At 32.9% G+C, this 16,351-nt stretch overlaps 1 protein-coding gene across 1 annotated transcript in view; it reads left to right on the forward strand.

The window, feature by feature from the left end:
* The first annotated feature begins 6,446 nt into the window (after positions 1 to 6,446).
* Positions 6,447 to 16,351, forward strand: part of LOC106460673 (cytochrome P450 315a1, mitochondrial-like) — a 14,800-nt gene continuing 4,895 nt past the window's right edge. Inside the window, exons 1-6 of the mRNA XM_022387430.1 lie at positions 6,447 to 6,910; positions 8,020 to 8,249; positions 10,915 to 11,121; positions 11,613 to 11,773; positions 13,726 to 13,892; positions 14,349 to 14,427. Of these exons, the coding sequence (XP_022243138.1) occupies positions 6,459 to 6,910; positions 8,020 to 8,249; positions 10,915 to 11,121; positions 11,613 to 11,773; positions 13,726 to 13,892; positions 14,349 to 14,427 (1,296 nt within the window). The 5' untranslated portion in view covers positions 6,447 to 6,458. The remainder of the gene's footprint in view (positions 6,911 to 8,019; positions 8,250 to 10,914; positions 11,122 to 11,612; positions 11,774 to 13,725; positions 13,893 to 14,348; positions 14,428 to 16,351) is intronic.

Genomic DNA, 16,351 nt, shown 5'->3' on the forward strand with positions numbered 1-16,351 from the left:
CTGTTTCTACATTTCCAAAGTAAAATATAACATTGCCCGAAATAGGTTGATAGGAAACGTTTGAATAAACATATCATGATATAGAGCTAATAAGTCTGTGTAGTCACATAACACATAGACTATATTCCAAAACAGAAAGAATATCTTCCACAGTATGTGTATAGTACATTCTATTCCAGGTATTGTTTTACTACATTTGCTGTTTGCTTGAGAACACTGTCTTGCTGGAAGATGAATCCTTGCCCAACAGGTATTGACCTGATAGATAAGAATATGATCGTACCTATCAGCACTCAGGGTACCATCAATTTTGTGTAGATTTCCAACCCCATTGACTAAAAAGTACCTCACACTTGTATAAGTTCTCCAGCATAATTCATTGTTTATGTTGTACGTTGACTGTAATATCGTTCTTCCTCGCCATGCAACAAATTATCGTTAATGGTTAACAAAAGAAATTGAATTGGAATTCATCTCTAAAGAGCACCATCTGCACGTTTTACTCGTTACAATTTTAGCCTGTTGCTTTGGTTATTTTTGCTAAGCAGTGGTTTTTGAATAGGTAGTCATCTGTCTAGGCGACTTAGTGCCAATGTGTATTTTACTGTACTAACAAATAGTAAATTGTAAAGATCTGTGCTGGATTGTCATGTAACGCATAAAGAGCATACCCCAGAGTTACTTAGAATCACTTTTGAAGTGTCTGATCTTTCTACCGCTACTGCTTCTATTATCAATAGTAATAGTTTCACTGTACTTCTTTCCATACAGTTCCTACTCAAACATGAAAATGTGACTCAAATCTGTTACATTATTGAGAATACCTAATAGAACGAAATTGATGAAACATTTATTCAAGATTCACCTGACTTTCCCTTCAATATAAACGTTACAGAATAACTCATGGCCACCTACACGATATATAATCATGATGTCAGAAAAACATGCAGGTTTAAGAAGTCTTAATATAAAACTATATATAAGGTAGTTTTAATTTCAATAACTTTCTTTAACAAGTCTGTGATTAGCACATATCGTCTTTTAATCTTAGTTGCAAGGGGCCAAACGAGTTACTTTATTATTAGAACGTTCTAAAAACAAGGCGTCAAACTAGTTATTTTGACATTAAATCTATACAACTATAGGGGGGTCAAACGAGTTACTTTGTTTGTTTCTGACAAATTAGGTCGAACGAGTTCTTTCGATTATAAAACTCTCCAGTAGCAAAGGACCAAACGAATTAATTTTTATATTAAGATTTTTAGCAACAGAAAGCCAAACAGATTCTCTTTTTTCTCCTTTATTGTCCGCTATTTGGTAAAACAATAGTAACCCAAGACCTGGCAGTGGATGATATTGACTAGCTCTCTTCCCTCTAGTCTATCATTTCAAAATGATGGAAAAAGGTAAGCACAGATGGCTCTTTGTATATAGCTTTGAACAACAATTCTGAAGCAAATTAACAATCGAACCTTTGCTCAATTTGTAAAAATAAAAGAGTTTAAATTTAGGCAAGTGTTTTTTATATATATATTTCTTTCTACACGTTGCAAATTACTAATATTTTATTAATTGACAAACAGTCAAAATTTTGAGTTCAACAGTTTTTCCATGTGGCAATTCAGTCTTAGGAGCCATGAGTGCAATCGCCACATTACTGCTGGAATATTATGATTCTCTGTATTTTTATAGGTATTATGCTGTTGTGACACTGTCTGATTGGTTAGATGGCAACCAATCAGTGTATACTATGAAATTCGACTATATTCTGGTGTAGTTAATTTTTATACAATAGCGAGGGAGCAATCTCATATTTGCATATTATACTAATTGTGTTCATTGTTGTATATAATATGTAGAATGCAACTAACATGATGATGTTTGCACCATCTTGAACTTTACATAACTCCTAACTATTTTCGCGGCCAGTGGCACAGCGGTATGTCTGCGGACTTACAACGCTAGAAACCGGGTGTCGATACTCGTGGTAGGCAGAGCACAGATAGCCCATTGTGTAGCTTTGTGCTTAATTTCAAACAAACAAACCTAACCATTTTCAAAACATTCTTGTCAAAACAACTTTCTGTTGTAGTAATAGCCTATTTGTTTAAAACAAAGCAAATTTATAAAACCGGCTTCCGTTTACTTCCCATATTTTGAAAGTTCTGTCTTTTGTTTATTGTAACGTGTTGTAGTTTTTTAGTTTGTTTGAAATAAACCTAACTATAAAAACAACTTATGTTTGCGTATCGTAATGTGCATGTTTATTTATGAAACAAATGAATAATCGAACTTTTGCTAAGTTTGAAAAAATTAAAGAGGGTAAATATAGGCACGTGTTTTTAGTATTTTATAATTTTTTTACGCCTTGCAAAGTACTAATCTTTTATTGTTATTAATCACATTTAATAATATTTTAACTGCAAGTTAACAATGTCTGGTTTTAAACACAAGACAATCATTGTTCTAATACAAGTCTTGTACATAAAATGACCAAAGTACTGTATATCGTAATTGGCGAGCTAATCTGGGATGAAATGTCTTTGATAGAGATCTTGATATTTCTACATTTTTGAAAGAATTGACCATGTTTAAAAATTAACTTAATCAACGAATAAATAAAATGCTAAAATGATTTTAAATCAACAATCCTTAGTAATATAATTCTCAGTATAATACATTTAATTAAAGCAATCAAAATAAATACCCAACAACAACATTTATTTCAAACAAAACTGATATTATAAAAAGCTTCCATTTAGTTCCTGATTTAATAAAAGTTTAAAAAAAACAAATTTATAAAAACGTCTTTCGCTTACGTCACGTATTTCGTTTAGAAAAAAATACTGTAAAAACCGCTTTTGTTTATTTTAATATATCTGATTTTTTTTAGTTTATTTAAAATAAGTGTAATTATAAAAACACATTCCGTTTATTTTCCCATGTTGTAAGTTTTTTGTTTTTTTACGTGACTGAATTAGGGACTGTTTCATGAAGTATGAGGTTATTAGTAGTGGGCAGTACAGAAAGAATAGAACAAGAACATGCTTACCAGGTATTAAAGTAAAGGGCATTACAGAGCTTGTTGACAGCTTAATTTCTGGTATCAATAAGCGTTCTCTTTTTATGTAGTAAGCTAGAAGAGAATGATGTTAGAAATTGCAATTGGGAAGAGATAGTTAAAAATTTGAAAGCACTTCCTAAGAGGTTTTAGGAATAGAACTGACTTGTTGCCCCCTTTCGAGAGAGTGCTTCCTCGAGATAGATATGGGAACAAATTACTTGGTAGGATTCAAAGCATAGATTGAACGTTATTAGACATAAAATGTTATGCTTTCTTCTGGTGCAACTATTCCTGGAGTCTAATAGGTGGTGAAAATTCAATTTTTATCGTTTGTTTGCAGCACCTTGTTATTAACAAGAGTCTATAAACTAGCTTAAAGGTACCCCAAAATGCTTGCTAGTTCTGAGTAATGTGATATTAAACTAACAGTGTGAAATATGGAAAAACCCTCATTTCTGGAAAAATAGAGTGTTAATACAAATATTAAAAATGATATAATAACACGATGATATTATAGTTATTGATGACAATAAAATACTTTTTGTAAACATAAACGTAAATGAAAATATAACAGGTTAACTTAGAATATTGTTAGTCACTTCTAATACATAGAAAAAACTCATTAAATTTATGATGCATCATAGGCAAACAATGAGTAATTGTAATGACATGAACATTTTAGGCTTAATGATCGTAACGACCTAAACAATGTACGCTTAGTAACTGTAGCGATCGTAAGTTTTTACACCTAGTGAATGTCGAAACCAAGACATTCTAAACACAGTAACGGCAATGATCTTATTTTTCTACACCTAGTAACTATAGTGATTTTATCTTTCTACATCTGGTAACTGCAGTGATCAAAACATTCTATACACAGTGACTGTAGTAACCTTATATTTCTATACCTAGTAACTGTAGTGATCAAAACATTATAAACAATGTACGCTGAGTAATTGTAGTGATCGTAAGTTTTACACCTAGTGAATGTAGAAACCAAGACATTCTAAACAGAGTAACGGCAATGATCTTATTTTTTCTACACCTAGTAACTGTAGTGATCAATACATTCTATACACAGTGACTGTAGTGATTTTATCTTTATACACCTAGTAACTGTAGTGATCAAAACATTCTATACACAGTGACTGTAGTGATCTTATCTTTCTATACCTAGTAACTGTAGTGATCAAAACATTCTATACACAGTGACTGTAGTGATCTTATCTTTATATACACATTGACTGTAGTGATCTTATCTTTCTATACATAGTGACTGTAGTGATTTTATCTTTCTATACCTAGTAACTGTAGTGATCTTATCTTTCTATACATAGTGACTGTAGTGATCAAAACATCCTATACTTAGTAACTGTAGTGATCAAAACATTCTATACACAGTGACTGTAATGATTTTATCTTTCTATACCTAGTAACTGTAGTGATCTTATCTTTCTATACACAGTGACTGTAGTGATCTTATCTTTCTATACCTAGTAACTGTAGTGATCAAAACATCCTATACTTAGTAACTGTAGTGATCAAAACATTCTATACTTAGTAACTGTAGTGATCAAAACATTCTATACACAGTGACTGTAGTGATTTTATCTTTCTATACTTAGTAACTGTAGTGATCAAGACATTCTATACATAGCGACTGTAGAGATCTTATTTTTCTATACTTAGTAACTGTAGTGATCAATACATTCTATACACAGACTGTAGTGATCTTATCTTTCTATACTTAGTAACTGTAGTGATCAAAACATTCTATACACAGTGACTTTACTGATTTTATCTTTCTACATCTATTAACTGTAGTGATCAATACCTTCTATACACAGTGACTGTGGTGATCTTATCTTTCTATACACAGTAACTGTAGTGATCAATACATTCTATACACAGGGACTGTAGTGATTTTATCTTTCTATACCTAGTAACTGTAGTGATCAATACATTCTATACACAGTGACTGTAGTGATCTTATCTTTATACACCTAGTAACTGTAGTAATCAAAACATTCTATACACAGTAACTGTAGTAATCAAAACATGCTATATACGGTGTTTATAGTGATCTTATTTTTTTACACATAGCGACTGTAGTTATCAAAACATTCTATACACCGTGACTGTAGTGATCTTATATTTCTACGCCCAGTGACTGTAGTTATTAAAATTCTCCACACATAGTGACGATAATGATAAAAACATATATGCAGTGACTGTAGTGATCTGAATATTTTACATTGGAGATTGTAGTGATCAAAACATTTCACATGTAGTGACTGAAGTAATCTGAACATTCTTCACTTAATACCAGAAGTGAGTTAAAACGTTTTACACTTAGTAACTGTAGTGATCCTACATTCTATATTAGTGATTACAGAGATCCTTGCATTTTACTTTCAATGAGGGAACCAGAAACAAGTGAAAGGCAAGTATTATTAGAGCTTAGATTATGTTTAGCACAGTATGTTGAACAAATCGTAAAAGCGCATATTTTCTTTCTTGAAGAATTGATTTGGTGTAGGAAGCTCCGCAGTCATTTGCTAACAATGAAGTTTTCTATTTAATTTAGAATTTATCATGCAATTTGAAACCCGCTGGCTTAAGTGAGAAAATATGGTTATACGTTTTGCACAAATTAATCTGTAAATCTTTCAGTTACATTATTATTCAAATTAAATAAATCAATTTCTATTATATTCTTTTTTACGCCATTCCCGGTAAAAAAGAAGAAAGAAAACCCGGTTCTGTCAACAGTTTCACTATTTAATGTGATGATATTCGACTATTAACTGATAAGGCTATGTTCATTACATTGTTAACTGATAAGGCTATGTTCATTACATTGTTTCCAAGCACACGATTGTTTAGCGTTGCGAAATCCACAGCTCGTTAACCATGCGTTGTCCAGTTGAATTCAATGTACTCGCTGCTATTACAACAAAACAACTTTTGGGTCAAACACACGCCGTGTTCTTGTAAAATTTCTACAAACGCAGGTCCCTGTTTCGTGTCTAGAAGTCGTGTGTTTTCATAAGCTATATATACTCGTGCGTCCAGGTAAACTACAGCTTGCTCATAACGTAAGCAGATCTTCTCGACCAGTATTGGTGGTTGTGTGTGTGTGATGCCTGGGGGATCTAGAGCAAGGTGATTATTCGGGTGCTAGGTACTGCTATAAAACTTCAAACCAAAAGCTGTCAGACGGCATTTCATAGTCGTCGTGCGAAGTCACGGATTGTATCAAACGGACAAAGCTTGCTTTACACGATCTTGGTTCTCGTCTTAATAAGATTCGAGATTTAATAAGTTAACCGATATGGCGGTGAGATCGTCCTGTCGATTATCTGCTCTCTTTTATCAGGAATTGCGACTTGTTATGAAAGGTTTCACGTGCCGTCCTGCTTGCATAGAGAGAACCCTTACGACAAGCCTGACGTCATCTGTACCCCAACCAGCTGAAGCCAAGTGTCCGTTCTATCACCGTCACCAAGAGTCTGCCGAAGCTGTGTCGTGCTCCGTAGACTTTCCCTCAGAAAAACCTTACGAAGCCATTCCATCACCCAAGGGACTGCCCTTGATGGGGACAACGTTTGAACTCTTGTCTAGCGGGGGTGCTCCGAAGATCCATGAATACTGTGACAAACGACATAAAGAGTTAGGCTGTATCTATCGCGAGAAACTAGGGTCTGTTGAAGCTGTTTTCGTAGCAGACAGCGAATTGATTCAAAGCATTTATCAAAACGAGGGCCGCTACCCAATGCACTTGGTCCCCGAACCTTGGCTGATCTATAATGAAACCAAAGGAATTCAGCGGGGGTTGTTTTTCATGTAAGTTAGTTTTACTATGTTAGTTTAACGTGTATACAGTCTACTCTTACCAACTGTAGTTATCTTAACAGTTTACAAGACTTAGCAACTCTAGTAATCCTTACGTTCTGCATTTAGCAGTTACAATGATCTTAACATTTTACACTAAGGGATTACAGTGATCCTAATGTCTAAACTTAGCCACTGTACTGATCATAACGTTATATACATAGCCACTGTTGTGGTCCTAACACTGTACACTAAGAAACGATAGTAATATTTACGTTCTACATTTAGTGGCTAACATTTTGCCTGTAGTGATTGTAATAGTCCTTATATTCTATTAGCCACTAAATGTAGAATATAAGGACTATTACAATCACTACAGGCAAAATGTTAGCCACTAAATGCATTTTGCCTATAGTGATTGTAATAGTCCTTATATTCTACATTTAGCGTTCTATTCCTTACGTTTTACACTAAGAAACTGTAGTGACCCTAACAGTGGCAAGTAAAACTAAATGCTTTTAAAGTACGAATTATTTAACCTGCATGTTAAAAATTAATAAAAGTTTTCATTTATTTATTTTGGAAATATTCAAGGCTATCTGCGCTAGCCTTTCATAATTTTGGTCTAATAGACTAGTTGGAAGGCAACTGGTCAACAGCACTTACCGTCAACTTTTGGGCTACTCTAATCGAATTGAAGAATTTGACCGCCACTGTCTAGTTTATCCTTGGCCCCAAAATACTGCAACGTCAACCATGGACCCTTTGATTCACGGTAGGACATGCTAACCTTTTATCCATGCCTCGCCCCATGAATAAAAGTAAGGTGAAACTAAAGGGGAAATTGAATTTAGTTCTTTCAACAAACCTATAAAGCAGCACACACATTTAAAAACACGCCTATTTACTTATCCTTGACTGACATCGAAGTAAATAAAATATAAATTATATTTCAAAAAAGCAACAACTTCTGTTTGCGATCTTGGATAAACTTGACCTCATTTTGCTTCATGATCTTATTTCACTTGATGCCGAAAATATGTATATGTTGGGATGCTTGTTAAGCATAAAATTTTCGTAAATTTCTCAACAATAAAGCTACTTTAACTACAGTTTACAAGTGGACTCTGTTTTGATGACAATAATACAATGTCTTTGAATAGGGACGGTCCCCAATGGAATGAACGGCGCAAGAGCCTCAACAAAGTGTTCCGTCAACAAACAGTCTCAGCTTACGCCAAGGTGTTCAATGAAGTGATCAATGATTTACTTCAGAGGTGGAGAAAAGTACGTCGTGAAGATGTGGAGTTAATAGACCTGGAGAGGGAACTTTATAGCTGGTCCATTGACTGTAAGTTTATCTTCTTGAGATTTTGAAAACAGTTTCACAGAAGAGCAAGTAATTAGGAGTATATTAGGTTTACGTATGTTACTTACTGAAGTTTCAAGCATATCGCACTTACGCGAATTATTCATTTTAAGTACTACGTTAAATATATTATTATTGTAGAAATGAGCACATTGCACCTATATGTGCTAGTGTTATTGCGAGTACATAGCACTTACGTGTGCTTCTTATTATAGTTACGAAAATATTGCACTTACGTAATACTTATTGTAGTTAAGAGCATGCTATTCTTACATGTGTTATTTATCGTAGTTACGAGCACACTGCACTTACGAGTGTTATCTACTATGATTACCCAAATGTTTTATTAACGTGTGTTATTCAAGTACAGTTACGTATTTAGATGTATTGTTATGAGCATATTGCACTTACATGTGCTATTTATTGTAGTTATGAACTCACATGTATATGCATTAAGTAGCTCCAAAGATACCTTGAGGTGAAACTTTTAATGAACATTGGCACATTAGTTCACCTTTTTATTGTAAAAATAAACTCATGTTCTAACCATTTGCACTGTTTTACAATATCACCTGTTGTAAAATTTATAGGCCTTCTTGTTGTAGTTTACAAGTTAAATATAGATACAATTTGATATGAAACTTGAGCTCTTTTTTCTTTTTTTACAATTGTGGTAGCATCATGTACTGTAGCAGGGCATTCGATTCAGCACCATTAATTAGTGTCCTGTGGTACATAGACATTTTATAGAATTTCTAATTATACTTCGACATAAAATAGTACAGCTTGAACACATTTGTATTTCTAAGCTGTTTATTTACAAAAATACTTGACCAGATAACTCAGCCATTATTCGAGTAAACATCTTTCACTTGGACGTTTAGAATATTGATGAAATAACTTTATAAAACTTTCTTCAATTTGCAAAGTTTTCATGATTTTCCGATCGTCTATATAATTAATTCGTAAGGAGTTCCAGTGGCAAAAATGGTGCTTTATTTAAAACAATAGTATTAATGAAGATAAGTTAGTATATTTCACTGAAGATTGAACTTTGTGATACTTCTTCTGCCTCAGTGTCTCCTTCCTTTCGAGGACCGGGTGTGGCTTAGTGGTTAGCGAGCACATACTGCGAATCCGTGAATTCATGGCTCGCAACCCGTTCCCGCAAGACCGTACCCCCGCATTTGGGGCAATATTATGAACTGTTAGATTGTCGTATTTCACTGTTCGATTAGGTAAGAGTAGCCAAAGAGTTGGCATTGGGTGCTGTCAACTAACTACTTTCCATATTGTTCATCTATTCAAATTAGGAACGTCTATGCGCAGATAGCTCTTGTGTAGATTCGCGCGAAGTTTTGAAACGAACAACAAAACTCTCTTCTGAAGCCTAATTGAATAAGAATATTTTATGACTAAGTTTTCATTCTACCTCTTAGTAAAAATGGGAAACTTCAACGTTTTTGACATAAATTTGATAAATTAACTAATTCTTTTTTCTTTTTTTTTTCATTTGAAGTGAAAAGTCCTCATACCCCACCCTACGGCAGGATATAGAAGCTTTTCTGCAGTACAGAAAAATCATGCCAAAAGTATAGTTTATCAGGGGCTTCTCCAAAGCTATTTTAATTTTACCCTAATAATTGAACAGTTTAAAACTTATAGACTTCCATCGAGAAACATTCCATTTATTATAATACATACTCATTAAATTCAGGTTTCTGCATAATACATAATCATTAAATTCAGGTTTCTGCATAATACATAATCATTAAATTCAGGTTTCTGCATAATACATAATCATTAAATTCTGGTTTCTGCATAATACATAATCATTAAATTCAGGTTTCTGCATAATACATAATCATTAAATTCTGGTTTCTGCATAATACATAATCATTAAATTCAGATTTCTGCACTATTTTAACTGTGACATTGATAAACATTGTACATTTCTTTTACACATCTGTGAGAAAATTTAAAACAATTTGTTTTTGATTTGACACTGTAACACAGGTTCATGATTTTTACTTACTACTTTAACGCAGTTTCTTGTGTTTCACGTGGTAATTTAATGAAATGTATTGTTTTTCACGTGATAATACAATGTCATTTCTTGTTTATCACATGAAAATATAATGTAATTTTTTCACATGGTTATATAATAAAATATCTTTTTTTTAACTTGGTACTGTAATGCGGTTTTTCATTTTTCAATTGGTACTGTAACGCATTTATTTGCTTCTCACTTGGTATTGTAACGTAATTGCTTGTTTTTAGCATGGTAATTTAATATAGCTTCTTGTTTTTAGCATGCTACTGAAGCGCAGTGTTTTTGTTGTTTTTTTCAAGCTACTATAGCACAATTCCTCTTTTTTCATTTGATACTGTAACGTAATTTCTTGTTTCTCATTTGGTACTGTAATGCAATTTCTTGTTTTTAACTTGATATTGTATACGTAGGTTCTTGTTTTTCACTTGGGACTGTAACACAGTTTCTTGTTTTCCATTTGGTACTGTAACACAATTTCTTGTTTTTCATTTAGTACGGTAACGCAATTTCTTGTTTTTAACTTGATACTGTATACGTAGGTTCTTGTTTTTCACTCGGGACTGTAACACAGTTTCTTTTCTTCTTTTACTTCAGCCTTAGGAACGATGATTTTCGGGCAGCGATTGGGATGTGTGACGTCTGACAGTAAAATCGAGAATATTTATGAATTCGTGCAGTGTGTTCAGCAAATCTTTACAGAGTCTGCGCATATGACTGTTATTCCCCCTCGTCTGGCCTACGTTCTAAAGTTACCGGTGTGGAAGAGGTTTGTTAAAGCAGCTGACCGGGCCTTACATCTAGGTGAGCCTATGGCTTCGTAAGTTACATTATGATTTTTCGGTTATCATTTATTATTATCTAATGTGGGTCTGTTAATATCAGTAGTTGATATTCAGGAAACCATCAGGTAAAACTAGTCTTAATCAAACGATAAATTTGCTAAACGTTCTCAGAAAATGTACTCGTTTTTTTTATTTCACCAGGTGACGCTAGCAACCAAGTATTTTGGATGTCGATATAAATTGAAATTTAAACAATTAATACATTTCAAATGTTTGCAATTCGGAATAATCTAGTTAAGTAAATATACTTTGATAAATTTACACTGTGATTAAATAACTAAGCATATTTTATTATCAAGTAGAAACCTTTTATGAAGCGTTTCTTAAAAAAACAACAAAAAAAAGACAAATGCAGGATCATTAGGTACTTCAGTTAATTTTAAAGTTAATATAGAATATCTTGTTCTACATTTACTTGTTTCTAAAATATTGTTTTTCTTCTACTTTCAGCGAAAACTTATGTAGATGTTAACGTCAAAGATATCCTCTCTAAGGCTGAGGTAGGAGAGCCGGTAGAGGGCGTTCTTAGTCAGTTACTCCTGGAAGACAAAATAGACAAAGAGGAAATAGTAAGAATTGTTACAGACCTATTTCTTGCTGCTGCGGATACGGTAAGAACAAGTTTTTATAGTAAGTGTGTTTTCTATAATCACAACCTTGAACTCTATTAATTGAAAACTGAACCCACTCTAAACTTTGACGTTTTAGTATTTTTTCTCGATCATTACTTAACGGTGAAACAGAGACGTCGCTCTGTGTTTAAAAGTTTCCCATAGGTGCGGGAATTTTCGGCATTTCAATATGATATCGATCATAGTTTTCCATTCTGATTTTTCAAGACACCAACTGGGGATTTGGGGCACTATCAGGTAGAATCGGAGCATGGGCCCTGTGTGCCAGTGTCTAGCGACGCCTCTGCAGTGAAATATATATATACGTATTAAGAACCACTTTTTTTAGAAGATAATAATAATTAGTTATCGAAATGCAGTTTCGAATAAACATAGATTAATCAGTAAACGAAATAAATAACGGAAGTCTTTTTTACTATTAAATTAGCCAACGGTCTTGTTTTTATTTTCAAAAAAGCATTACAAATGAAAGTTATTTCTATGAAAAGTAATATCAAAATTAAAGAGAAGATGAAACGTTATTTATTCACCGTCTGTTTTAATGTTGCAGGAAATTGTTAACGAAATCTTTTGTGACCAGTTTTTTTTTAATCTAATCTTAATATAATGTCTGTAAAGAAAAATATAACTTGATCTCAAATTCAAATAAATAATCTGAGAAGATCAGAAATTGTGGCTAGAACCATTTAAATAGACAAGTTAGTGAATAATATTTCGGTCTTAAAGATGAAAAGAAAAGGTTTTATGGTGATATTCGCATGATTGCAACGTGTTGAATGTATATAACGACTTTATAGGATATATGTACGTGACATCCGTGTAGTCTAATCAAAATATTCCCCCAGAACCCATTATGGATTTTAGTATTAAAATTGGATATACCTTCGAAGCACTGTATCACTCGTTGCTAGGCAACCACTCGTTATTTCACTGGCGCAAGCGAAGTTTTTTAGAAAGCTCTTATTGTTTGATTTAGGCTTACTTACAGAATGAACGTCAATTTAGCTCTGGGATATGTTTATATCAAATTGTGAATATTTTCGTGGTCATAAAGAGGAAAGAAAACTTAGAGAAGCAATTCTACTAAAAGAAAAAGGCATAACTAAAGTATTGAAGAAAAGCTTAATTATTTAATAAAATTTTCCCATACACCAAGTTTTGTAAATAATCATTTCCCTTATTTTAATAACCCAAAATTGTTTTTTACTATTACGGCATATTTAAACCAACTTTTATCGGGCATTTAATAACTGAGAACTTTCAAACTTCGACTGCGTTTGCTGCACAGGAACTATTGTGCGTTAGAGTTTTTTTTATTTCATCCTTTGTACTACGTATTACAGTTCTTCATTAGATTAAAGTTTAAAAAGCTGGTACGGGGTTGGGTGTATAAATGTGTGTTATCATTCTTCTTTGGTATCTAGTACCTATATATTTATTTTTCACTTTATTTTCTTCATGCTATACTATTAAGTTTTTTATTCTTCTCTTTTATTTAATTTATAACTGTTCTAGTTTTCAACTATTTATGTTAATGTTTGAAGTTATCAAAATATTCTGTGTACATCAATATTTCTGACTGAACTGATGGAAAACTAGCAAAGTGAATACTTTTATCTCACAAAAAGGTATCTTATTTTAAGTGATTATTATTAATTTGTTTTTGTTAATTCTGAACTTTTCCTTCACATTTATGTTTAAAGTATATAATGTGTTTGCTAAACGAGAGAAATGATATTTTGTCAATATAGGTGAGTGTTCGTTTTCATGTACATATTTTTCTACAATATATGTATATACACTTAGTTTTAGGATTGCCTGTTTAAAGCTTCCTTCCCTCTAGTCAATCTATCACTTCAAAATTAGGGGCGGCTATTGCAGATATTCACAAACAAACAAGCTTATTTCGTTATTTTTTTGTCGTTTTGAAGACATCACATGCCACCCAGTGGACTCTTTATATGTTGGCGAAATACCCTGAGTGCCAGAAAAAGGTAGTCGACGAAGTTAATCGGGTAATATCTCCTGGGCAGAATATCCAGGAAGTTCATCTTCAACATCTTCCCTATCTAAAAGCTGTAATTAAAGAAGCTCTTCGGTAAACACTTAATATATTTTTCTATAGTAACAGTGATCTCAAATGGTTATTTTAAGTAAAACTGCAAAAAGTACAAGTTTTTATTTCATTGGTAAGTTAGGAACGTAATGTCTTTTTTTTTTAATTCAAAGTTGAACTTCATATATATTAATTATGGAAACATTATCCATCGGTTCCATACAAGAAATAATTGGACTTAAAATCATCAAAACAAATGATTCGAAATATACTCAGAAATAAAGAAAGAAGGGTTCTAGTTGTTTATTCAGAATATAAAAAACTGGTTTTTAGTCGTTATTTTATAGATTTGTGTTATATTTTAACTTTCATAGGGTTAAAATAAGATTCTCTTTAGTATTCATTGCAAAAGTCTGCTTTCTTTTAGCTGCGTATGTTTGCATCATTTACACTTTTTTATTATGTAAATTATATTATAGTGTATACACTCTTCTACAGGCTATATCCAGTTGCTCCCTTTTTGACACGAATCTTGCCACAAGACATTGTTCTTAATGGATACAGAGTACCAGCTGGGGTAGGTACTATACCATGTTCTTCAAATAAATTTGAATGTATTTTACATTTATATATTGGCGGTAGTAACCATTTTATCTATTAACAACATAAATATACATGTATATATTACTTAACTGGGTTGCGGATAAGCCAAAATATCCGTCTCTAAATGCGAGTGGCGTCCTCTATCCGTGGTTGTACGCATGTGTATTGCCATGGTATTACATTATAGGCATAATAATATTAATAGCAAATAATTATGCATATTATCAATTTTAAAAAATCATGATATTTTGAGTCATGTTCCAATATTTCATTATTTACCGTTGTAACAGAAAGTTTAACAGAAAATGCAGATGATGGAGAAAGGTTCTCTTTTTTGTTGTTAAGTAAAGGGTCAATAAGCAAATAGATTAAACATAAGCCTACTGGGTCGCCTTAAATTCAACAAACACAAGTGTTGCTGCTAGTAATAATTGACAAATTAGGCTTATAATCTGCTGCTATAAATCATTTATAATGAGACAAGCAAGTCTTAATACACTAATAAATTATCAATACTGTAATAATCAGGTAAAAATAGGCCTATCCTTAAAGCAAACGTAATAAAATAGTAAATATTTATAGTCAAAGTAGGAAAATAACACTATTTTACTTTATTTAGGTCAATAGAGTAATAAACTAGTAACTTGATGCACAACTGATGTAGTCCTAAATATAAAAAAATAAGACATTTTTAGTACAATGAATACAAACAGTTTATTGCAGGAATTTCCATCAATCAGTACATTTCAATATCTGCTTGCTACATTTCATCTTTGATTATTCCATATTCTGTCCTGGTTTTAAGCGATCACGTCACATGGAAAATTCTGTGCCGTCCATATTCTCCTTCAAGCCAGTGTGAAGTAATGCAAATATCAATCCAACTATTTCTTTTCTGGAGCGAGAGGAAGAATATTTGCAAAAAACCTTCGGATGCAAATGATATCTTGCATTATTGGTTTACGTCTTAACGTACAACCAGTAATTTAAATTTCAACTCATGTACTTCAACAAAATTTAAAACCATTTCTCCATGTCTTGACATTTTCATTTCTCAAGACAACTTGGATAAATTTATAAACTTAATCAAACATTATGAGAATTGGAGTAATAACTCAACTGTTCTACAGTTTCAGTATGTCATTAAGAAGCTGGTTATAAAAACGCTCTCCTCCCATTTTGAACTGGTAGTTGTTTCTTACTGTCTGATGAAGAGAATGACCAACAAATAGGCCATTTCCCCTCGTTACTCCTAAGACATGAGCACCAGAAGAGGCATGCATTGATGTAGTTCAACTAATAGCTCCTACCAATATTCGACATAGCCTTTTCCATGACAACTGTCTTTTGTATGTCGAAAAAAAAAAAAAGAACCCCAAAATAAATTCTAAAGCAACAATATGTTTATCAAGTCTGTGACACACGTGTGCAACACTGTTCATCTATACCCAATTCTAATAAACTAGGACATTTTATCCAGGTGAAAGCTAGGAAACAACTTAGTGGAAAATAGCTGTTTCTTTTGATTGGTACTAACTTTTTATAGAGTTCGAACAGGAGTACCACGAGAGCCACTGTGTATAAATCATCTGAGCCATTGTACATTTAATCTAAAGATACGTCTGCTGAATCATGGAAATTTCTGAACCAAACCAATTATTTTAAAAAATACTTCTTCTATACACAAATTATCAAAAACAATTCTGCTAAGACACCATGAAATAGTGATATTATGTTATGGTAATAATTAATATTAATTGAAAAAAGGGCCCGGCATGGCGAGGTGGTTAGGGAGCTCGACTCGCAATCTGAGGGTCGCGGGTTCGAATCCCTGTCCCACCAAACATGCTCGCCCTTTTCAGCCGTGGGGGCGTTATAATGTGACGGTCAACCCCACT

The sequence above is a fragment of the Limulus polyphemus genome, unplaced genomic scaffold (genome assembly GCF_000517525.1).
Source record: "Limulus polyphemus unplaced genomic scaffold, Limulus_polyphemus-2.1.2 Scaffold813, whole genome shotgun sequence".
NCBI classification, from domain to species: Eukaryota; Metazoa; Arthropoda; class Merostomata; order Xiphosura; family Limulidae; genus Limulus; species Limulus polyphemus.